Here is a 24137-nt window from a genome sequence, read left to right as displayed (position 1 = left end):
TTCAGCTCATACAATGGACTAGATAGGCTCACTTCGTCTCCTGTTTAAGCCATTATCCTTGTCTGGGACAACAACAAAGCACACCAATCCGGTGAGAGAGCTGCTATGGATGAGGTCACACCCCCACCCCACCCCCGTTGAGTGGCTGCTGCATTCTCCTGCTATGCGCTATCCATAGAGGCAGTGAGTGCACCCGCACGATATAATAACCCAACCCACAATGGTGATCTCTCCGAAAGTCATGAGTAAACAAGGAAAACTAGTAGCATATTACTTACACAACTTAAGCCTGGACTCTTACAAATGCCAGCTTGTTTGTTCGTAGTGCCACACAGCAACCTGGTTGAAATGTGTTACTTTACGTTTTTGTCACTCCCTTTAGACACCCCACCTCAGATTGCTGGCTTTGGTGCAACCACCTTGACCTTAGTTGGGTTTTTTTTTTTTTTAAATGAAAAATACTGAATTACGCTAATGAAAGAAAGCATCAGTCTAACCTTCGGGAAATGCAAACGGCGCGCGCCTACCCCCTTAGAGAAGCCGCTGTCTGTGCATGCGCATAAACTGTAAAAACCCGCTGCCCATGGGACATACCATATCTCGCACTGGGAGGGGGAAATTAGGCCTTATACCCAGGTTAAATAAAGATAAGATTTATTCAGGTTGGTGAAATATTTCAGTACGTAATAATCTATGAAAAATGGAAATGTGCACGTGAATAAGATTTCGCGGAAAGCACACAATCGCATCATTTTCTTCCTTAAGCGTACTGCTTGCCCCTGTGTTGGAGGTGATGGCAGAGGCACACCCGCCAGCTAAACTTGCCTATAGTATAGACCGGCGGATAGACGGCCATTTTATGAGTAAGGTAGTAAGGGGATGTGGTTGGTATTTAAGCTTTAAAGATTTGTTTTGTTTTTTTTTGCTATAATAAACTTATTGGCTTTTTTAGGCTTCCGTCGTCCGAAAGTCCTTTGTGTGATTTTATTTGCTGCCCGGTAAAGGTGGCTTGAAGTTCCTGAGTTTCAGGTTAGTGTTTGCGAAGGCCTCGAGTTTTTGCGATATCCTGCCAGTGTGTAGGCCTGGGACAAAGAAGGTGTTCTGTGGGCCCTGGAAGTGGCTAGCTAGGCTTTCATTGGAGGAGTAGAGGTGATATATAGTTTATTAATAGTCCCTGCTTTTGTTGTGAATATAAAGGAGGTTAAGTGGAGTGGCCTAGTGGTTACAGTACCGATCTTGTAATCCAGAGGTGGCCGGGTCAAATCCCGCTGCTGCTCCTTGTGATCTTGGGCAAGTCACTTAACCCGCCATTGCCTCAGGTACAAACTTACATTGTGAGCCCTCCTGGGAAAGAGAAATATCCACCTGAATGTACTACTACTGAAAAAGGTGTGAGTAAAATCTAAATAAATAAATAGAAACGTGAGCCGCAACTCATCCGTCATTGAAAGAAGAGCTGTTGCCTGTTTTGCTAGATGGAGACATTTTTGTTCTATGATAATAGGTTTTGTTGAGCTTTTGGCAGTAGCATTGTGCATTATTAATTACAAGGCATAGAACATGTGTGAAATCTGTACTGGAGAAAGGTATTTTTTAAACGTGTAATGTTTCTGTTTTATTACTCAAGGTTTGCCTATTGGTAAAAGAAATGGCTTTTTCTGATAAAGATCATTAGAGAAATGAGGACTTATAACACCTAGAAGGAAGGGAAAATAAAATGTGTGCATGTTATGCTAGTAGATTAAGAAAAAATGATTTAATAAATTAATCTAGGGTGGTCTTTACTTATATAACTTTTATTTTACTGCTCACATGGTTCACATTTGTCTTGATTTTTCTTATGATAGGTTTACATTTCATAATCAGTCAGCATGGAGATAGAATATATACGAGTCACTGAAGATGAGAATGATGAGCCCATGGAGATCCCTACAGAGGATGATGGCACTGTCCTGTTGTCTACAGTTACAGCCCAGTTTCCTGGAGCTTGTGGGCTGCGATATAGGAATCCTGTGAATCAGTGTATGAGGGGTGTCCGTTTGGTAGAAGGGATACTCCATGCACCTGAGAGTGGCTGGGGGAATCTTGTTTATGTTGTCAATTACCCTAAAGGTGAGTTTTCTTGGCTAATGTAGCCATTTTTGTATATTAGAGCGGGGTTTCTTAACCAGAGGTGCCAAGACCCATGGAGAGGTCAAATAGGGTGTGGAGAAGAGTCTTGAAATCTGAAGCAATTTATTGAAACTTTCTACGACAGTTATTGATAGTATAACAGTGTGCTACTCTAATCTTAGCAATGTATTAGTATGACAGAACTCTGTGTCAAAAAAATTCAAAATTCTGTGCACAAATTTTGCAAATTCTGGGGAGTACACACACACCCCAGCCATCTTTTTTTACTGCACATATGTAACATCCTATTTTATTTCCAACCCACACACCACCTTACATTACAGCTGCTCTCCTTGTACAGATACCAGCCCCCCACACGCCATCTTTTTCCAGTCCCCTACACTCACTTGTCCAGCGCATTAGGAGCTGCAGAAGAGCACATCGGGAGGACCTCTTTGTGGCAGAAAAGGATCTCAGTTTTTCCTGCCCGCTACCGCTGCTCCAGCCAGTATCCAGTTCTTCAAGATGGCTGCCGAGACTTTGTGTGACAGCCTTATGGGATGGCCATTTTGAAATAGTGGCGTTCTTTCCTGCCCCCGAAGAGGCCACTAGACCACCATGGAGCATTAAGATAGGCCTGTGGAGGGCCCACTGGGGTTCAGGGGGCAGGGTGGCCTAGCCAGCTAACCTTCCTAATTATCTCCATTATTGCAGGATAAATTACAGTCACCATTCCCACAGTAATAATGTGTGAGTTTTTAAAACTTTCTCATTACCACCTCTTCAGCACTGCCAGATGATGTTGGGGAGTCCTGGAGGGGGGGGGGGCATTGTTTACTCTGTCCTTCCAAGCGTTCTGCATAAGAAGGAGGGCCCATAGGCATATGCCATTAGATTGTGTGATCTGTGATGGAGCTGCTCTCGCCACCTGATTTCAGGTTCGGCACGAAAAAATTAAATCCTGCACGGCTGGATTCTGCGTTGCACAGAATTTTGCCAGAAGTTTCAGTTAAAGGGATGCAGGAAGAAAAAAGTTGATTACCAGTCTTAGAGTAAAGAGATTGATGCTTGCTTGTTTGGGTGTTACATGAGTTATTTAATTTTTTCTTTTTTTTCAGATAACAAAAGGAAAATGGATGAAATAGATGCTTCTTCAGCTGTGAAAGTGAAACGAGCTGTACAAAAAACTTCTGATTTAATTGTTCTGGGTCTTCCCTGGAAAACCACAGAACAAGATCTGAAGGAGTATTTTGGCACTTTTGGCGAAGTCATTATGGTGCAGGTGAATAGCACTCAAAGTGGAAATGCATAGAGTTGTGATTTTTTTTATATATAATTGTCATATACTTGTGGGCAGCATATGGTTGCATGTGTTGCTATAGTAGTGATTATCTCCATTTTAACTAGCAGATTTAAACTATAGTTTCAGTCATATTTTTTTATAGAAGACTTAATTAGTGACCACATGAGTTATGTTATTTTTTTCCCCTATGCCTTGTAGTATATTAGAAACAACTAGAGCAGAAGAATATGGCTGGCTTCAAAAATACATTTCTCGGAGGACAAGCAGGCCAGGTTATTCTTGCATGTGGGCGATGTCATCCACGGAGCCTGGTGCCAACGCTGCCCAGTGTAATATTTCTTTGAGCTCAAGGCAGCACTCATATGGTGCATGTGTGGATGGATGCCTTCCTGTCTGACTTGTGAGCATGGGACCATTAGTCTTTCTCATCCGCGGTGAGGGGAAGATGTGTCTAAAGCTACTCCTGTCAGCATTATTATTGTTGTAACTATTTTTGGTGCAGTCCCTTACGGAGTATACTTATTTTTCCTCCAGGATTTACCTTTTTAAATTATTTTTCTCATGTCATCTTAGCTAAATTTTGTCACACCGACAACTCTGCAGGTTGTCTGAACAGATGCTCCAGCCTTTGCCGATGTCAGCCCTTGAACAGATTTGGGCCATGCTCCAAGAGCACTTGGCTGGACTTTTACAAGTGCAGAGTTCATCGGCACAGAAGGCGCTTGCACCAGCCATGACTGCCCCACAAGCCAACAGTCTGCCCCACAAGGCCCTTAGTCTGTGGTGTGGTCACCAACGCTGGTACCATATGGGATATCGGTGTCAACACCAATCCATGTGGGTACTTTCTCGATGTCAGTGGAGGAAGCTTTGCTGGAGTCTAGAGAAGATCCTGTATCTTTGTACCATTCCAGGCATGGACATGGTTCCCCTCATCCAAGGTGGCATGGTCTCGGTCCTCCCATGCTGAGTTCTTCACTGATTCTGATTCAGACCGTTCATGGATACCTTGTGAGGATACACAGTTCTTCTCGGAAGAGGCATCCTATGGAATACCATCAGACCACTCTCCACCAGAGGAGAGGTGTAGATCTTCACCCAAGAGTCTCTCCTTCCCTGCTTTTGTTAAGGAGGTGGCAAAAACCTAGAGTAAAAGAATATGGCTGACTTGAAAAAATCCATTTACTGTAAATTTGTGATCTTCTTTTTTTACTTTTTGCTGTTATTTCGTGTGACACTTTTATGAACTTGGATTTGCAGTTGTGGCTGTGGTAATATATGGGCTTCTATTGTAGAGAGAGCAGTTTATTGCTCATTTGCTTTCTATGTCAGGTTTTTTGCATTTGATGTAGGAAATGACAAGTTGGAGCATGATGCAAATACCGCTAAATCAAAGACATATCAAAGTGGTTTACAATTAATATAAAAAGGTAGAATATGGGATAGAAACTAGAGGTAGTGTAGGTTACAGTGAACGTAAGAGTGTAAAGTTTATGCAGTGCTCCTTTTACCTTCACACTTTTTATGGTATACTTATTGAGTAGCTCGCCTGTCCCAAAGAAGTTTCATGTAAAAAAAAAATTGTGTAATGGTGGTTTCCTGAAACTCTTCAATTTCTTTAGTTGTAATATCTTTCTTTTCAGGTTAAGAAAGATGTTAAAACTGGCCACTCAAAAGGCTTTGGTTTTGTTCGCTTTACTGAATATGAAACTCAAGTGAAAGTAATGTCACAACGACACATGATTGATGGAAGATGGTGTGACTGTAAGCTTCCTAATTCTAAGGTATTTATTCTTTGTTGCATGATTAATCTTTTAGGGGCAGATGCAGCAACCAAACGTAAAAAAATCTAAATCGTTAAAGTCCCTAACGATTTTAAAATAACGAAAAATGCACCAAAAAAAAAGTCACACATGCTGAGATCGGTATTGAAACGTACAATGTATCAAAGAATCACAATACACATCGTTAATCGGCCCCCAAATCATGCGCAGAGCAGCCAAGCGTTATGTTAGCTGCTCTGCGCATGCCACAAACAGTCAAAACACAGTCAAATCACAAGCACATGGCTCCCAAATCAAAACAAAAATTAAAAAAAAGGGTCGGGAGGGGGCAAGGGCGCTCATCAGGAGCGTCCTGTACGGACGGCCTTGCTCCCCACTTTCCGCCGCTCCCCCCACCCCGAAAAAGCAAAATTCTAGCAGCCCCTGCCCCCCTCCCTTCCTCACTACTCTCTCACCTCAGCTCCGCCTCCCGACATCCTCCGTCCTGTGCCCCGCCCCCTTTTGGGGTCGTCGCCGCCATTCCCCTCCTCCATCGGGCCCCCCTCCCTCTTACCGGGCCCATGCAGCGCCTCTCTCCTCTGTCCGAAGGCGCTGCACGGGCAAGAAGAAAGCTGATGCCTGCCTTCGCCCAGCTTCGATGGCGCATCTTTCTCCTGCTGGGCCCGCCACTGTCTGACGTCAGTAACCTACGTAGGTTACTGACGTCAGACAGTGGCGGGCCCAGCAGGAGAAAGATGCGCCATCGAAGCTGGGCGAAGGCAGGCATCAGCTTTCTTCTTGCCCGTGCAGCGCCTTCGGACAGAGGAGAGAGGCGCTGCATGGGCCCGGTAAGAGGGAGGGGGGCCCGATGGAGGAGGGGAATGGCGGCGACGACCCCAAAAGGGGGCGGGGCACAGGACGGAGGATGTCGGGAGGCGGAGCTGAGGTGAGAGAGTAGTGAGGAAGGGAGGGGGGCAGGGGCTGCTAGAATTTTGCTTTTTCGGGGTGGGGGGAGCGGCGGAAAGTGGGGAGCAAGGCCGTCCGTACAGGACGCTCCTGATGAGCGCCCTTGCCCCCTCCCGATCCTTTTTTTATTTTTATTTATTTATGTTTTTCTGACGTCCTTTGGACCAATCACAGCGCTTTTAGCTCTGCTAATGCGCTGGGATTGGCTCAAAGTTTGTTTATTTTTTCTCTTAATGATTTTTCCTGGCACAGAGCTGTCCTAACGAGTGGTCCAGACCTCTCGTTAGTTTTCCTGCCTTTTTCCTGCGTAAAGGCAATCGGAAAAGGTTAGTGCATGTCGTTTCAATGGGGTTTTCACACTAATTGCTCATCTCCATTCCGTTTTCGTTAGCTGCTGGCTTCCTCGGTAAAAGCCCTTTGATGCATGCAACGGATCAAATTTTCCTCGTTGGAGAGTCATTAAAGGCTCATTTAGCTTTAGTGCATCTGCCTCTAAGTACCTTAATGGAACATCATTTAGGGGGATGGGACTTGATATACCACCTTTCTGTGGCTACAATTAAAAATGATTTACCTGTTATATACAGGTACTTTATTATGTACCTGAGGCAGTGGAGGGTTAAGTGACTTGCCCGGAGTTTCAAGGAGCTGCAGTGGGAATTTAACCTGGTTCTCAGGCCACCTCACTAACCACTGGGCTACTAGCTGTTGCCACTCAGACTAGAGTGTGCAAATAAGTTTGTACATAATAATAAACACATCTTACACTTGTGTACCATATTAGTAAGTGGGAAAACAAATTAAAATTTGAGGCCTAATTTCAGTAAGGTTTCTTTCTTATTGTCTGTCTCGGGGAAGGGGGGGGGATCATAGTAAAACCAAAATGTTGGTAGTCCTGGTGTTTAAAAGTTAAAACTAATTTGCATAAGTGTTCATTTCTTCTTGGATGTAAGAACATTCAAGAACATGTGCTACTAGTTTTGGTTAAAAGAAAACCTTGTTAAAATAATTTCTGATAATCTCATGAATCTTGATGTCCTATTATGGGCTGCTGCTAGGAGACCTAGCAATAAGGGAATACCTGCAGCATAGGATTGCTCTTCTCATTACATTTTTTCTGCATTTTTTAAACTAGCAAAGTCCAGATGAGCCATTGCGCAGTCGAAAGGTGTTTGTGGGTCGCTGCACAGAAGATATGAGTGCTGATGAACTCCGCCAGTTCTTTACCCAATATGGGGAAGTTCTAGATGTCTTCATTCCTAAGCCTTTCAGGGCATTTGCTTTTGTTACATTTGCAGATGATCAGGTACAGTTTTAACTGATTACATTTAAGGAAACTTGGGCATAGCTTATAAATCACCTTACATTAAGGGGAAGGGAAATGGGACTTGATATGCCGCCTTTCTGAGGTTTTTGCAACTACATTCAAAGCAGTTTACATATATTCAGGTACTTATTTTGTACCAGGGGCAATGGAGGGTTAAGTGACTTGCCCAGAGTCACAAGGAGCTGCAGTGGGAATTTAACTCAGTTCCCCAAGATCAAAGTCCACTGCACTAACCACTAGGCTACTCCTCCACTCCAGCCTTAAACACACATCAACAGTGAAATTGTAAACTTAAACACAATTGTAGAGACAGATAATACACTAAATTAATAAATGACATCACACAGTCCCTGAAACCCAGTAGGCACTGAAGAGCCAAGTCTACAATTTCTTTTCTAAATGTAATGTAGTTAAATCTCCCTATGCAGCTCCTGGGGGAGTTGATTCTGTTATTTCGGGGTTTCTACTGAAAAGGTTGGTATCCTAATTCTCATGTGCTGGAAAACTCTAATAGGTGGATTCATCATTATTGAAATGTTGGTGAATTGTAATATTAAACAAGAAAGATCATTCCAAAGCAATACAATTAGCAGGAAAAAAATAAATTTTTCATAACATCTGAAAATAGTATAATATAGTCCACATAAATAGGGGGATGAAGTCAGAAAGAAGCCAACAAACCAATAAAACCCATAGCATTGTTCTGTGCCCCTTTTACATTGCATCATACTCAAAAACCAAAGGCTGGATCAACAAGAGAAAATCATATCATCATGAAATGAAATTGTAACCTTTTTAACAGCCAAACAAGTAAGGCCACATACTGGGCACTATAAACCCTCTTTCAAAAAATGGACCTCTTTAGAGAGAGAAATAACTTATTAATGACTAGATGTACAATAATAAAACTTGGCTCACAAATAGGCTTATGATAGAACTATTAAATGATCATGCAACAAATATATAGCAAGGTAAATATTCTTTGCAAACTTCATTCCTTAGCATCACTCCAGATGTGTCCAGATACTTGGGTTTTTGCACTCCTACCAGCAGATAGCAACTGAGAACTACTGACCAGAGTGAGCTTATAAGTATTCTGTGCATTCCCCAGCCAGTATGTTTCAGTCTCTAGCAGATGGTAGATGTGGGAGACCTGTGCAGTCTTGTGCTAGATCAGGTAAGACACTGAAATAGGGCGGGGGTACTTAGCCCCCCCACCCACCCCAGAGCACAACTGCAGCTTTAAATAAAAAAGAGAAAGTGAAAAATTAGGATTACTACTTATTTCTGTAGCCCTACTGGATGTACGCAGCGCTGTACACTTGAACATGAAGAGACAGTCCCTGCTCGACAGAGCTTACAGTCTAATTAGGACAGACAAACAGGACAAACAAAAGATATGGGATTATTAAAGTGAGGATGATAAAATAAGGGTTCTGAACAAGGGTTAGGAGTTAAAAGCCGCAGAAGAGAAGTCAGTATTTTTGCAGAGGACCTCAGGGTGACCCTACCATTATGCATGTTTTCCATAAGGATGATCTGTAGGAGTTCAGTACCCAGGTCTCTGCATTCCTTAACTTGTAGAAGCAAGGTTCACAGGAGGGAGATCGGCTTTCATGTACCGTTCAGCTCGTGCCCTTTTATACCAGGATGTTCTGATCTCAGCCAAGTGGGACACCTCAGATGCAAGTTAGTCATTCTGTGGGGTCGCCTTATGTGATTCTGGTAGAAGAGGGAGTCCCTTAAAACAGCCAAAGGTGGATTTTGTGTGGCAACAGTTACCAAGACAACCATCCTTTGTCCTGGACATGCACAGAACATCAGCGCTTAACTTGAGACTGTTCTGCACATATGGTGGGTGCTTTCCTTACTGAACTTCAGGCAGACTTTCCATGCATCCTATTTGCATGCTTTGCTATGCCCTTCTGTCTTGGTGGTTTTCACAGACTCAGGATTTGGAGGTGAGATTTCTCCTCCCAAAGGGAGACAATAAGCAGCCTGGTTTTGGAGTGCTAGTTTGGACAAGAGCATTAGTCTGGAACCCTCAGAGTGGATAGTGGTTGTGAACCCATTGCCTGATAAGTGGCTCAAGGACTGGTCCAAGGAGGAATCCAGTGGTCAATAAACAAGCTGGAGACCAGGGCAGTTCAGCTGTTATCCAGGCCTTTCATCCATTGATCAAGGGATGAGCAGTGTGTATCTTACAACGTAGTGGCTTATGTGAATCACCAAGGTGTCACAAGGAGCCACCAAGTGGCAGCAAAAGTGGCAAGCCCGATGATTTGGGTGGAGAGCCATCTGTCTGTGAACTATGTAGCCAGAACAGAGAACATTGAAGGACATTTCTGCTCAGAAATTTGCTTGACCTGGGAGAATGGAGTCTGGGGCAGTCAGCTTTTGGGATTGTGTACTGCTGGGAACAACCCATCATAGACCTAATGGTGAAAACGAACAACACAAAAGCTGACATTCAGTTGCAGAAAGGACTAGCGGTCAGAAGGAATTGACGCAGTGGTATAACTATGGTCTTCTGTCGGTCTGCTATACATGTTTCCTCCATGGCCCTTGCTAGACCAGACAATCTAGAGGGTAGAAAAACATGGAGGTTGCATGGTGCTGGTGGCCCTTGTATTGGCCATCAAATGGAGACCATGGTAGAGGACTTGCTGTTGCAAGGACTTTTGGGAATATGGAGACAGACGTTGTTTTACAGCTTGGTTGTTGAGTGGACATGCTTGTGGAAGAAGGAGTACTCTGGGAGAGTGATTTCTGCCATGCTGCAGTTGAGGAAGAGATATATCAGCATTTTTCTGAGGGTGGTGTCAGGAACATCATTTTGGTGCTGTTGAAAGCTTCAGTGGCAGAGATTTTGGATTTTTTTACAAGATGGACTGTTTCTCCCTTTCCCTATCACAACACAGGTCTCTAGGGTACATGGATAAAACTGGTCCATACTCAAGGTGACCACCGCCTCAATGTGTGTGTGTTGGCTGAAGTATTGGTGTCTGTGTAGGAACTTTAAGATCCATTTCCCCTCTAGTGGCCTCAAGTTTCCTCCGAAATGTAGGAGGCAGGACTCAATCTGGATAGATTTTGAGGTCTAAAGTTACTTGGTTTTACAGGACTGCTTTGTCATCACTTCATACAACTCTCAGGAATAGCAAAAGGCTTGTGTTCCATATTGTATAGTAGACCCTATGTGGAAAACCTCTATAGATGCCATGCTCCATCTTGATGTACAGATTTTCAGGGACCTCAGCTCACTAAAGCCATGGGGAAACAATGAGTCCTGTGACTTCAATCTGTACAAAAAGGTGCAGCAATCTAAAATGTTAGAATTTTCAGAATTCTAAGCTTAAAACCATGAAATGTAAAGACTTATATTAGAAAGTTCCTGCTTAGTTTTACTATTTACTGCTTTCTGGGGAGAACAAACCTGAGATGCATAATTTTAAACTACAAATTTTCCCTTCACCTAGAATCAAATGATCTGATATGGAACTTAGGCCTATGGAGAAGAGCTTACATGTGTGTGTGTGTGTGTGTTCTGCTTTGTGCTTGGGGAAATTTGAAGCTGAAACTCCTGAGTATAGTACACTGGACCAGAGAGCTGCATGGAAACCTACCCTACCTATCCTATCTCACTAATGCAAAGAAAGCTGAAAATAATACTGCGTCAGGGGGTGGGACTGGGAGGTCACACTCGCCAAACATCAGTGCCATCTTCAGCTTTCTTTGCATTAATGGATGTTCTCTTCAGGTGCCTCTTCCAGAGGCCTTAGCCAGTAAGGGCCTTGTGAGATATGGAGCTGGTATGCAGTGGTAACATGTCCGCCCTTTGTGCATTGTCATCCCGAGGAACGTATTGATATCCTAGTTACAGCTTGGTTGTCTACCTTACCTTTCATGTAAGGCCCAAATGAAAACTTGAGATGAGTATGCACCTTTATTTTAATTTATCTTTTTGGTTAGATGCATTCATCATTGAACTGTTGTATAAGTTTTTAAGGTTGTGGTTTTTTTAAATTGTTTTAAGGTTCAAAGAAATTCTTTAGCTGTTTAGAATTATGAAAATTGTTTTATTGTTGAGGTTTGGTTTGTTCTTTTAAATTTCACTGCCATCACTTCCTGCTCTTTGAACATAAGTTCATTTAAACCAGTCTAAACATGCCACAGAGTGCTCAATGACAGAGTCTACTGTTCATATTCTTCATCCATAGGGTACACAATGCTTGCAACCATCCTTATCACCACAGAACAAAAAAACTTGGGGACAATCATTTATTAGGTTTGATATACCGTTTCTCATTGATGACAAATTACATGGACGTTTGACCAGGGCCAGGTCTGCCAAAAATGATCAGTGAAGACAATTTTCCTATTTTAGTAACATCCTTCAAATCTCATCTCCCTACCCTAGTGAGAATCAAAAATTTTATGTGCAACCTATCACCAGCTGGATAATCAGTACTCCTCTTTCTTTTTTAAAAAGATACTAAATATCACTTTGTTATACTAAATGGATAAGCAGAGTAGAAGTTTGTTGTTGTTACAGTATTCTAGGTTGTGAAATGCTTTCATGTTAGAATTGTCCTTTGGCTCGTAAAGCAATGAGGTGTGTGGAAGATTCTGAGACCTTGAAAGAGTCTGAAAGATTCATTTGCTGAATTCAGAGTATTGCTAGTTTGCACTGTTGTGTCCTCCTGAAATGGGTAAAGAAACAAAAAGGTGATGTACTCTCTGGACGCGGTAAATTTATTTTATCCATAGGTCCATAACAGAAACTCGTAACTATTTTTTTTTTTTATCAGTGTTCCTTCTGTTTCTCCCCTTGGCTTATTTAATATAGAGCAGTTTGATCATAGAGTTCTTATTGTTCCAGTGTATGACAGTTCTGTGGCTGTTTACACAGCAAGATGATTAGTCTTTGAATTTTGTTTTGAAAGATAATGTTGTAGGAGCAAGGACAAAATATGATCTAGGTTTAATAGTAAAATGAACAGCGGTGGTAAACTGTTTCTAAAGGTACAGATGTTTTATGGGACAATTGTACACAATACAGGGGTAAACTAGCATCTGCCTTTCCCTTCTTAAAGGTTTAGCTCTTAAAATCAAATCCCACTGTCATGTCGTGAATAGAAGGTATATTTTTTCCCAAAGGTAAAGCAATATGTGCAGTATTGCAGTGCAGTAGTAAAATAAGGCATCTGTAAGGGAACATGTGGTGTTGGTGATGGAGCTGGCAAAGTGGGTTAAGATGCGATATACTTTCAGTGATTACAGTTAAAGTTGATTACGTATTATATACAGGTACTTATTTTGTACTTAGGGCAATGGCGTATTAAATTACTTGCTCAGAATTACAAGGAGCTTCAGTGGCATCAAAACTTGGTTTTAAGGCTGCTGTATTAACGGGCTGCTACTCCACTCCAAAGGTGACTGCAGAGACCAGTTCTGAGCTTATAATTTTTTACAGAATGGGTGGTTTTACAAGTCGGGTTATTTTGGTATAGGGATGGGTGGGGATGGAGGAGATTACTGGAGGGGATGAGTTAGATTAGCAGGGATGGGTGAAATTTCTGTCCCTGTGCAACTCTACACTGGACCTCATCCACATGTTAACTAAAATCCTCTAGAATTACCTGGACATGGGTATTTGGATATTTTTATTTTATTACTTAAGTTGTACACCAAACAAAACATACCTGCCCAAGTTGAAGCTTAAATTCTTAATTAGGTGCTACAAAAGGGAAGGATTTGACCTCTACCAAACATATACTGTGATTTAAAAACTAACAGCTGTATTGTATGGTAATCTTTTCCCTTTACTTTATCTAAAATCCGGATTTTTAGTTAAAGGAAAGGTCTCAATTATAAAGCAGAAAAATAATCTTCCAAGAATCTTGTGGTGCCGTTTCTTCTAAGGAAGTACAAGGCAAAACAGCTTTTTGTGAAAAACTACTTGACACCACATAAATGATTTACACATTAAAATTTTGCTTTGATATTTTTTGTGGTGGGTTACAAGGAAAATTTGGTGTTTTTTTAGAACCACTGAGTAAATTGATGTAAGTCAAAAAGTTCTTTATTTTTACTGTGCAGCTCGGCACCATTTTGTTAACTTAAGGTCAGAATTGGTGGTAATGAGGATTTGCAAAACAGCTACACTCTCATAACATGACTCACTGCTGCACTGGAGACCTTTTCTTTAATTGTCCCACTACCCTGCTCCTCCAAGCACTTTTTAGTTTTAGTATGATCAGTGGATCAACCAGTACATCTTTCATATGTGGTCTGGAGGGGAAAAAATGGTGCTTATGAATGTAACCTTTATTTTCATTGGTGATTCTTTTAATTAAATCCAAATTTTAATTCTGAATGTGGACTAGTCAGAAAAATGGGTGGTCATGCTTGCCAGGTTTTGTAGCATGGCTTCTTGTAGCATTTGCTTTGATACCCTTCTCTATGGAAAATATTTCTCATCTCTCTCGGGCAGGACCTACAAGTTGAGGGTCTTGCCCCTTGATTCACTTCCTGTTAACCTTCTGGTCTGTAGAAGAGTTACTATTGGGTGACATTTCCCTTCCACCTGTTGCTTTTTATATAGATATAGCTTGATTCCCATGCTAGATGTATCAGAGTTAGACTGTATAGATAAGTGGCAGTGTGATACATGGCAGACTTGGAAAAAATACTAAATGTAACTTGCCTTAAGCTACAGCTGAAAAAAAGCATAAGCCAAAATCCAAATAAAATAGTTTATCATTTTGAGTTTCAGTATAAATTTTTTTTTAACATTTCAGATGCTATATAACCTAATTATTAGAAGACTTGCAATGTACTTAGTAAAATGACTCCCTTAGTAACATGCTCTATTGCTGTTTAGCATATGTTACCTGCCACAGAACCTGATTTTATTCCTTTGGGCCCCTCAGATAACACATTAACCCCCACTGTTTACTAAGCTGCGTGGCAATGCTGACACAGCCCGTTCAAAGTGAATGGACTGTGTCGCCGATAGGGGTAAGGCTGTTAGTAAATGACCCTAGTTTTCCTCCCTTTTTTTTTTTTTTTTGTGTTAAGCTGTGCTGTAGTCTAAACAATTATATAAGTATGAGAATTACATAGCTCATCTTTTGTGTTTGAAGCATTTAAGAATATGCACTCAAGTGGAAAGAAATCTTATTGTGTCTTGCATTTGTTTGTTTTCATAGGTTGCCCAGTCTCTGTGTGGCGAGGACTTGATCATTAAAGGAGTCAGTGTTCACATTTCTAATGCTGAACCTAAGCACAATAACAATAGACAGCTAGAAAGAAGCGGAGGAAGATTTGGTGGTGGTCCAGGTGGTTTTGGCAATCAGGGTGGATTTGGTAACAATAGAGGCGGTGGTGGTGGTGGTGGTTTGGGTAACAACCAGGGAAGTAACATGGGTGGCGGAGGCATGAACTTCAGTGCTTTTAGCATCAACCCTGCTATGATGGCAGCTGCCCAAGCAGCACTGCAGAGTAGCTGGGGAATGATGGGTATGTTAGCTAGTCAGCAGAACCAGACTGGGCCTTCAGGGAACAATCAACCCCAAGGTAATATGCAGAGGGAGCAGAACTTTGGCTCAACGAATAACTCCTATGGTTCTAACTCTGGCCCGATAGGTTGGGGATCAGGATCTAATGCAGGGTCAGGTGGTGGGTTTAATGGAGGTTTTGGTTCCAGCATGGAATCTAAATCATCAGGCTGGGGAATGTAAATAGAGGCAGCCCTCGTTCTAAGGTGGGAATGCAGATTTTTCTAAGTTCATGGTAAGTATAATGTAAAGTACATATACTGAATTTTTTTTCCAAAATGGGTGTTCTTAATGTGCAACATATTCAACAGTATTTTTGACATCTCTTTGTAAAAAAAAAAAAAATGCAAACAGAATTTTGTTTTACGTGAGGAGTTGGACATGAACCAGTGAAGAGAATCTATAACACTACACTGGTGATATCAATTATAACTCTTGTAATATTTATCACTTTAGTCTACTGACCATTTTGCATGTTTAAAGTGGAAATTTTTGGTCAGAAACTTAGCTTCCCTTCCTCTCCCCCCCCCCCCCCCCCCCCCCTTAGTTTTTATTTCATTTCCTACCATTTTTCTCTGATTTGTTTGGGAAGCGTGATGTCACCGAATTGGGTTGTTTTTATTTTTGTTTTACTTGGTCTCCCCTCTCATGTTGAAACCTGCACTGTGAAAGCTTCAGTTAATCTCTGCAGTACATCTCATTTCCTGAAGGAGTGTTCTGTTTAAAGAAAAAAAAATAATCTGTCCTGGAATACTTTGGTCTACCTTTTCCCGTTCAAGAAAACATTCTGCATGTGCTACTTCTTAAAAGACGGTGGGTTTTCCATTTTTATCCACTACTCTTTATTTGATGGAATCGTACCAGCACTAGAAACGCAAGGCTGTGAGATGGAACCCGAAGGCTGTTTGAACACTGTGGGATTGATGGTGTTGCCAAGGAATGAGAGGCTGGGTATGAACGAGAAAAAGCAGAGCGCATGCAGAGACCTGGTGGTGCATTATGGGATTTCTTTTTGAAACTGCGAGATGTGTCTCTCCATCCTGTGGATTTGGTGAGAGTGTGCAGAGAGCAATGGGAGCAAGTAACGTACGAATGTTCTTGCATTCAAAGGACATCCTATCTGTTGGAAGACATAACAGGTTTAGAATACCTAGCTAGCCAATTTAGTTGAATGTGTTAAGTGAAATGAATTTGTATTTTTTCCCCCATGTCTACTGCTGTGAATGATGTATGGTGTGTGTTCTCTTTTGTTAATGATTTGTAAGTGTGGCACTGAACTGAAGAAGATGGGCTTGGTGATGAGAAACACTGACCCAGGCTGGTGGTGTGCTTTTCTAGCAGTTGCCCCAGATGTGTCATTGTCTCTCACAGGAAGGTGGAAGTTTCAATGTCTGTAAGAAATCCATAAGAATGTTGTTTGCTGCAGTCATGTGTTCTGTGTTTGGATGCTTTTTACAAGATTGTCAATGTAGGAAATTCTTAAATAAAACTGGTTTAAGTAATGTGTGTGTCTGTCTTGCAGCCATAAATAAGTACAATTTCTTTCTACCTGCTGAGTTGTTTTTTTTTTTTGTTTTTTGTGTGGTTTTTTTTTTTTTTTTTTTTTAGTTTTAGTTTTCTGCCTACTAGAACTGAACATTCTCACAAATTCAGTTCTGATTATCAGCAGGAAATTTTGTGAAGATTTCAGAATCAACATTAGATAGATGTGGTTGTGTCTGGAGCTTCTGCTTTGGATGACCAATGACATGCCTTTATTTACATGATCAGAACAGCTTCTCACTGAACAGAGTGTGTCTGTTTGGTATTATGAGTTATTTGTTTGAGGTAAGATTGTTCTGAAAGAGCTGACCTATGGAAAACAATTTTATTAGACAGCAGGTAGGTAACAAGATAAAAACACTTAATTTGTGTTTTTAGATACCTTGTGACTTATAGATATATTAATTGAAGTAGAATTCATTCACTAAAATACCAATTATACTTAATTGCTATAAAAATGGTTCTGATGGGCCCCAAAAATCAATTCTTATTTCACATGAAAATGTTAGTGTGACCTAAAACAATTTTTCACTTGTTAAAACAGATTAAATGTTCTTGTTATGCATACACCTACACATTGCTGTGTCTACATTCAGATGTTGACTGCAGGATTCCTGTGGAGTGTTATGATTTATTCCATTATAGGGGATATTAAGAAGATCATGTTTAGTACAGTAGTAATCTTCAGGTGCTGTTATGGGACCTGCTTTGTGTGCATGGTATTTTTAGGAAATATGGAAAGGTGTCTTTACTGATTTAATTTTGCTGCTAAATGAGCATTTTTTCCTTAAGATTTTTGTATCTATGCTTATACATCAGCTATTATGCTTTTACTCTGTAGTAGCAGGATAACAAATCAATTTCTGGAGCATGCAAAGATCAGCTGGCGTCTCTGCAAGGATATGCTGGTAAGTTCACTTGAATGGAGTCCCAGTACCAGTCTGCTGCTAGCATTTAAGTCTAGGCTCAGATCCTCAAAGATGTGCATATGATAGTGAACAGCTACGTTATTTTATAAGTGCTGAACCTTGATTTTTCTGTTTAACCCTATGCATTCTAGTTCTTATTTTAAGAGTAGGAAAAGGTTCCTGACTTTCCTTTTAAAGCAATAGCACCTCCTACTGAATTTTGCTCAGCTGCTAGTTTGATTTGTTGCCTGGCATTCTCTGAATAATACTCAACACATTGGCATGCTAGTTTTGACCATGGCTTTGAACCATTCATGAATTGTTGATTACTAAATAGTAGTCTATATGGTTATACATGTCCTGATCAGAGATGGAAAACTCCAGCACCCAGCAGACATTAACAGAACTGATTAGTGTTTGGTATTTTCCTTTTTTTTTTCTTAGCTAAGTTGAGGGCACTACTTTGTTTTTGAATGTGTATAGAAGGGACTCCCGCTTTTAAAATATTTGCAGTCATTTAAGCCAATGATGTATTAGTTTATGCTTCAATCTTAAAGCAAGAAATTGGAAATCAGGAACCCTTCAAGTATTTTGAAGCCTTGTTGCTCTTATTTTGTATTGACTGAATAAAGTATTAACAATATATGCTTGGCTAAGCATGGTGTGTTTTTTATTCAGTTTGACAAAGGTATTAGCTAAAATATCAGTAAGCACTGGAGTTTGTATAGCTGATATACATTAGGGCTGTGCAGTAGAAAGATAAAAGCAACTACATTATTTGAACTTTGGTGTGGTGGGATGGGGAATGTGATATTGGAAAGAAAGAAAGGAATTGGAAATTACTAGATTTGCATAGTAGCAGGCTGAAGGAAGCCAGAGCTAAAACCCTTCTCTCGTTGACTATCCTTTTTGTGATCTTGGGCAACTCATTTAACCTGTTGCTTTAGGTCCAAAACTTAAATTTATAGGCTCCTTGGACATGGAAATAACCTGCACTTACCTACTGTATATGCAATTTGCCTTTAGGTTGGATTTGGAAAGGCAAATAAAATAGTCTAAAAATCCAAATGCAAAAGATGCTGAGTAGTTTGAAACAAAACTCTTCCATATTGACAATTGTCATGATTTGTTGTGGGAGCTGGGGGTGACTGTTCCATTTTACTTTTTGACCTTTCTACCATTACTATTTGTCCTTCAAGTTCAATTTGTAGTGGATACAGAAGGAATTAAAAGGCTTCACTATGTTCTTTTCTTAAGTTTTGCATCTTATCTAATTGGAGCTGTGATTTTACTTGATGCAATCAGTGGGGTATTTCATTATTTGTATCCCATCATGAGGCTTCAGATAGCAATAGTTGAGGTAGGCCTGCCATACGTTTTAGATGGTTTTCCTTGCTTCAAACCTTGAGTTTTGACAGTATAATTATTGAATCTGCTCTTGGCCCAAATCTTTTACAGACATGTTCATGAAATCATTGGCCTGCTGTCTCCAGGCAAAGTGTATTAAATTGTGTTAAGTTGGCGGCTCAGTTTGATCTGAGCTGGAAGACTGTTTTTAATCCTTGAAGAGCAAGGAAGATTGTAGCCAAGTGCATAATCAATCTGTTCACTTTAGTATACATTTAAGGCATAGCCTGTATGTAGTTTTGCCAAAATATTAGAACAAACTACTCTTACAGCAGCGGTTCTCAACCTACTCCATGAGACACACCCAGCCAGTTAGTTTTTCAGGATACCCACAATGAATATGCATGTGCGAGACTTGCATACAATGAGGCTGTTCATGTTGAAAACCAAATTGGGTTGATGTGTCTTAAGAACTGGGTTGAAAACTTCTGCTCTTAATTCTGGATTAGATGGACTATCAATCTGCCCCAGTATGGCTGTTATGTAAATCCAAGACCTCTTTTTTTTTTTTTTTTTTTTTGCAAAGGTGTTAGTACACTCAATCCCATAGAAAGATAGAGATGGCCCTCTTGTAAGACATGATGTACAAAGAATAAGATCCAGTCAAATATTTTCTGGGGTGGGTCTCTTAATAAAAATGAAGGACAGGAGTCCAGTATACATCTTTTATTGGTTCAACTATGGCCCAAATTTTATCCACAGGAATAGCATTATCTAAATCAGGAGAATGAAACACCAGTTTATGAAGGTTTTTATCTAGTGCCAAAGCCAAATCAAGTTTGCACAAGAACTTCCTCAATAAAGTATCGGGTTGCTCTGATTGTACAGGAGCAGTAGGAGAAGGAATGGATGGTTTCTTACCAGATTAAATAAAACATTTTGATCAAGATTGGAATCAAATTGGAATAATAGGACTGTTTTGTATTAGCTACTTCTTTCTTATAGGACTTCCGCTGATCTTTGCAGAGCTGCTTTTGATGACCCCCTCTGGAATTGTGCCTTGCTTACTCTAAAGCAAGAATGCCACAGGTTAAATTTTATAAACATTGATTATACCAAGGAAAACGGGTATGTCTCGGATAATTCTTATCAGTTAATGGAGCAACTCTATCAAGGGCATGGGATGTAGTAGAATTCCATTCAGAATAAAATTGCAGGATACTATCCCAAAACAATGGAGCTAACCTGTGACCAGAAATTTAGTTTGTCTTCTTGAGCTGAATGCTAAGATGGTTTAGACATGTCTATATTAATAGAGGTCAGACAAAATGATCTGACCACAGGACAATTTTCCAGTGACATAAGGTAATCAAAGTATTTAAAATATTGTCAGACTTAAAGACAATCGTATTAGACAGTGTCCCTTTTCATGGGTTGGGGCTGCATTCAAAATTGATATTTGTAAGGCATTAAGGGGCTTATTCTCGAAAGAGAGTCATAAAGCATCATTTGGATGGATTTCTTCTCAAAACTTCCAGATCGGTATTTTTGAAACTTGTGTTGTAGATATGTATCTATGCATTTCAGTTGTAGTGTGCCCAGATCACAAAGGGGGGGGGGGGGGGGGGGGGGGGGGTTGAAGGTGGGCTTAGGGTATGCTTACCACTTGACTTTACAGCCATAATGGAACAAAACCAAACCGTCAAGGGTGAAAACTTCAATATTTTGGTCTAGACTTGTTTTTCTTATGAATAAGACAGAAAAGGTGCCCCAAATGACCATTGGAGGGATTCAGGGATGTCCCCCCATTCCCAATTTGAATAAAAATAGTAGTAGCCTCTATGATGGCTTCAGATGCGATAGCTAGGTCTATTAGAACAGCATGCAGATCCCCGGAGTAGTGTAGTGGTGAGTGTAGTGTACTGTAGCCAGGTGGACCCAGGCCCATAACCTTTACTTACCTGTTACTCTTGTGGTAGAAACTGAGCCCTCCAGAAACCAACATAAAGGTGCTCCTTCACCAATAAGGGCCATTGTAGTGGTGTACATTTGGGAGTGGAGAGTTTTGGAGGGCTAAGCAGGGAACAACTGAGATGTGTATCTGAAAGCTTATGTATGAAGTCCACACAGTGCCGCCTAGGGTGCCCCGTTGCTCTCCTTGAATGTCTGGAGGACTAGTGTGCTAAAAATGCTGGCCCCTTCTACATACTAATGGCTTGAATCTTCTTTGGGGGGGGGGGGGTTGTTTTTTTGAAAATGGCCTGAAAAGATAAACGGTTGCATTTGGGATATTTAGTGTAAGACGGCCAAAGTACAACTTAAACGTCATATCGAAAATGTCCCTCTTAGTCTTAACTTCTTTAACATTTGCATCTGACTCATTTTCCAAATGAAGATTTAAATCTTCCATAATAATAACAACAGAAGAATACCGAGTAGTTTAATTCCAAAGTTGCTTTAAATGGCTTCAGTTAAATGTCTGGCCAAGAACCTGGAGGCTTATATATTAACACTAATCCTAGATGTCCATAAAGAACCTCCAGGCAATGAAATAATCACCTAAAGTTCTCCTTCATCTTAGGATTTCTACATCCCAGTGCATTACTCTGCACTTTTTGCATTAAATTTTAATGGCCAAACTGTAGACTAGTGCTTCATAAATTGGTCCTGGGAGCCCACCAGCCAGGGCAGATGTGCATGCCTGTCACCTCCATTATATGCAAATCTTTCTCTTGCATATTCAGTGCAGATATACTGAAAACTGGACTGGCTGTTGGTTCACCAGGCCTGGTTTGGGAACTACTGCCTTAGACCAATGGTGCCCAAAACTTGTCCTGGGATCTCCCTAGCCAGTCAGGTTTTCAGAATATCCACCATGAATATTCGAGAGATTAGCTTGCAGTGCCTCACTGCATGTAAATTCATGCAGTTGAAAAGCTTTGAGACACATGGATGACTTTCTTATGCAGATGTCAGCTGGTTAGGGGAATAGAGTTGCAGACAGTGTAAGCTACTGGTATTTGGGCCTTGACTTAAGTTTTAAGGAAATATAAATCATGTTAAAATAGAAAACAGGTGCAACTTCTTAAAAGTGGGTCTGATATGATCGCTAAAGTTAAGTACATAAGTATTGCCACACCAAAGGTCCATCAAGCCCAGCATCCTGGTTCCAACAGTGGCCAATCCAGGCCACAAATACCTGGCAAGATCCCAAAAAAGCTCAGTACATTTTATGCGGCTTATCCCAGAAATAAGCAGTGGATTTTCCCCCAAGTCAATTTAATAATGGTCTATGGCTTTAGGAAGCCGTCCAGACCCTTTTTAAACCCCGCTAAGCTAACGGCCTGTACCACATTCTCTGGCAACAAATTCCAGAGTTTACACGTTGAGTGAAAAAAAATGTCTCCAATTCGTGTTAAATTTACTACTTTATAGCTTCATTGCATGCCCCCTAGTTCTAGTATTTTTGGAAAGAGTAAACAAACGATTCACATCTACCGGTTCCACTCCGCTCATTATTTTTTAGTTTTTATGTAATTTTCTGGGTGGTTGTGTTTCTCGATGGAGAAGTAGGGGCTAATGCTACTACCTAACTGGTGTCCTTTTACAAAGGCGCGCTAGTGTTTTTAGCATGTGCTAAAAATAAGGATGCTCTAAATGCTAGAGCCACCCATAGGAATATATAGGTGGCTGTAGCGTTTAGCATGCACTAAAAACTAGTGTGCCTTTGTAAAAGACCTGTGTGATGTTATTCAAATGGCCTCTTCCCCTGCTGGCTCGGGATGCAACAGTGTAAGGCTTCCGCACACAAACTGAATGGAACTTTACTAGATAAAGCAGCTACCTTATGTACAAGCACCTGTGTGTACATAAAAAAAAAAATCATCCTTAAGGACCTGGCAAAAGTAGCAGCAGGAAGAGACTAAATTGCAGTTAAACAGTGTAGATCCTCTGAACTCTCAAATGCTGTGTTCCTTCACTTCCTCAACTTAGAGGTCAATGTAACAGGGCAAACAAATGATCCAATAAAAAAGCAGGCAGCAGCTGCTCTACTCTTGCTCCTTTCAGCTACTCCCATTTTCTCCCTTAGATGAGGGAATGACTTCTACTGTGGAGACAGTTGAGGGGGGATATGATAGAGGTCTACAAAACACTGAATGGTCTAGAATGGGTAAACATAAATCGATTTGTATTTATTTTAACTAAGGTGGCACTTGAAGTTATGTGGTTCTGCTTTTAAAATGAACAGGACCAAATATTCATTCACAAATAGTTAAGCTCTGGAACTCATTGCCAGAGGATGTAGTAGCAGTAGTTAGTGAATCTGGGTTTTAAAAAAAGTTTTGACAAGTTCTTGGAAGAAAAATCTACTATTGAGATGGACATGGGGAAGACACTGCCCTGGGATTGGTATGGAATGTTGCTACCAATTGGGTTTCTGCCAGATATTTGAATTGGCCACTGCTGGAAGTGGGATATTGGGCTAGATTGTCCATTGGTCTGATCCAGTATGGCTATTCTTATGATATAGGCCACGCAGCCCATTATATACCTATGGACTGCATGGCACTTAATGCACATTAATTTGTAAATGCACACAAAATTGTGACTAAAATTCATGCTAAAATCTTAGCAGACCATCTAGCATCAATAGTTGGATCTCTGATAGCACTTGATCAAAATGGTTTTGTAAAAGGACACTTTAGCCATGGAGAATACCAGCATCTTCAGCAATCTACTTCATGCGGCCAAGCAGCTTAATATCCTTGCATGTTTAATCTTACACGCCAAAAAGGCTTTTGAATACGTGGAATTGACTTTCTTATTTCAAGTCTTAAAATGGTGACATATTATTGACTTGATTTTGTATTATTCTTCTCCATTTCCTACCATCACTAAATATTCACTCTTTAAAATTGTTTTCTTCCTCCTCTTACATAAAGATGTGTATGTACTCTTCTCTATAGACAAGCTGGGTAAGGCAGCAACACATAGGTAATATCATCTGATGACTGCAGACCTGACCTGCTCTCCTAGAGCCCCAAATGGGCTAAAAGATTTTCTGAGCACATTGAGAGACTCTTCTTACTTGTAACTACCACCCCTCTCAGTCTCTTTCATCCTCTTGCTATCTCTGTTCAGATTCTTCTCTCTCACTAGACTTTAAAAACAGGAGCAGGAAGAAGAAAAGTTAAAAAGATCTCAAATCATTAGCATCTAATTCATAATTTTCTTGTAGTTGAGGCTAACTATTGCTGTTGTGAAGGTGAAGGAGTTCTTGTCATGCAATAAGCAAATCTGAGTTGG

General features: G+C 40.7%; 1 protein-coding gene across 3 annotated transcripts; it reads left to right on the top strand.

The window, feature by feature from the left end:
• Positions 1 to 599: 599 nt before the first annotated feature.
• TARDBP (TAR DNA binding protein) lies at positions 600 to 16535 on the top strand. Of its 3 annotated transcripts, none has more exons than XM_030186274.1 (7): positions 843 to 863; positions 953 to 1029; positions 1848 to 2112; positions 3231 to 3394; positions 5059 to 5199; positions 7280 to 7450; positions 14686 to 16535. In XM_030186274.1, the coding sequence occupies exons 3-7, from the start codon at positions 1872 to 1874 to the stop codon at positions 15214 to 15216; spliced, it is 1248 nt and encodes a 415-aa protein (XP_030042134.1). In that variant the 5' UTR covers positions 843 to 863; positions 953 to 1029; positions 1848 to 1871; the 3' UTR covers positions 15217 to 16535. The 3 variants fall into 3 exon arrangements, with proteins under 3 accessions (XP_030042135.1, XP_030042134.1, XP_030042133.1); XM_030186273.1 differs by having other exon boundaries at positions 850 to 868; XM_030186275.1 differs by lacking the exons at positions 843 to 863; positions 953 to 1029 and adding an exon at positions 600 to 662.
• The last annotated feature ends 7602 nt before the right edge of the window (positions 16536 to 24137 follow it).

The sequence above is a fragment of the Microcaecilia unicolor genome, chromosome 13 (assembly GCF_901765095.1).
Source record: "Microcaecilia unicolor chromosome 13, aMicUni1.1, whole genome shotgun sequence".
Taxonomy (NCBI): Eukaryota; Metazoa; Chordata; class Amphibia; order Gymnophiona; family Siphonopidae; genus Microcaecilia; species Microcaecilia unicolor.
The sequence above is the reverse complement of the archived record's forward strand: the minus strand, read 5'-3'. Positions and strand labels throughout refer to the sequence as shown.

Excerpts from the sequence above, each read along its gene's own strand:
- TARDBP (XM_030186275.1), top strand. The coding sequence starts at position 1,872 with ATGGAGATAGAATATATACGAGTCACTGAAGATGAGAATGATGAGCCC. Across the intron at positions 2,113-3,230 it reads TGTTGTCAATTACCCTAAAG|ATAACAAAAGGAAAATGGAT; the intron begins GTGAGTTTTCTT and ends CTTTTTTTTCAG. Across the intron at positions 3,395-5,058 it reads GCGAAGTCATTATGGTGCAG|GTTAAGAAAGATGTTAAAAC; the intron begins GTGAATAGCACT and ends CTTTCTTTTCAG.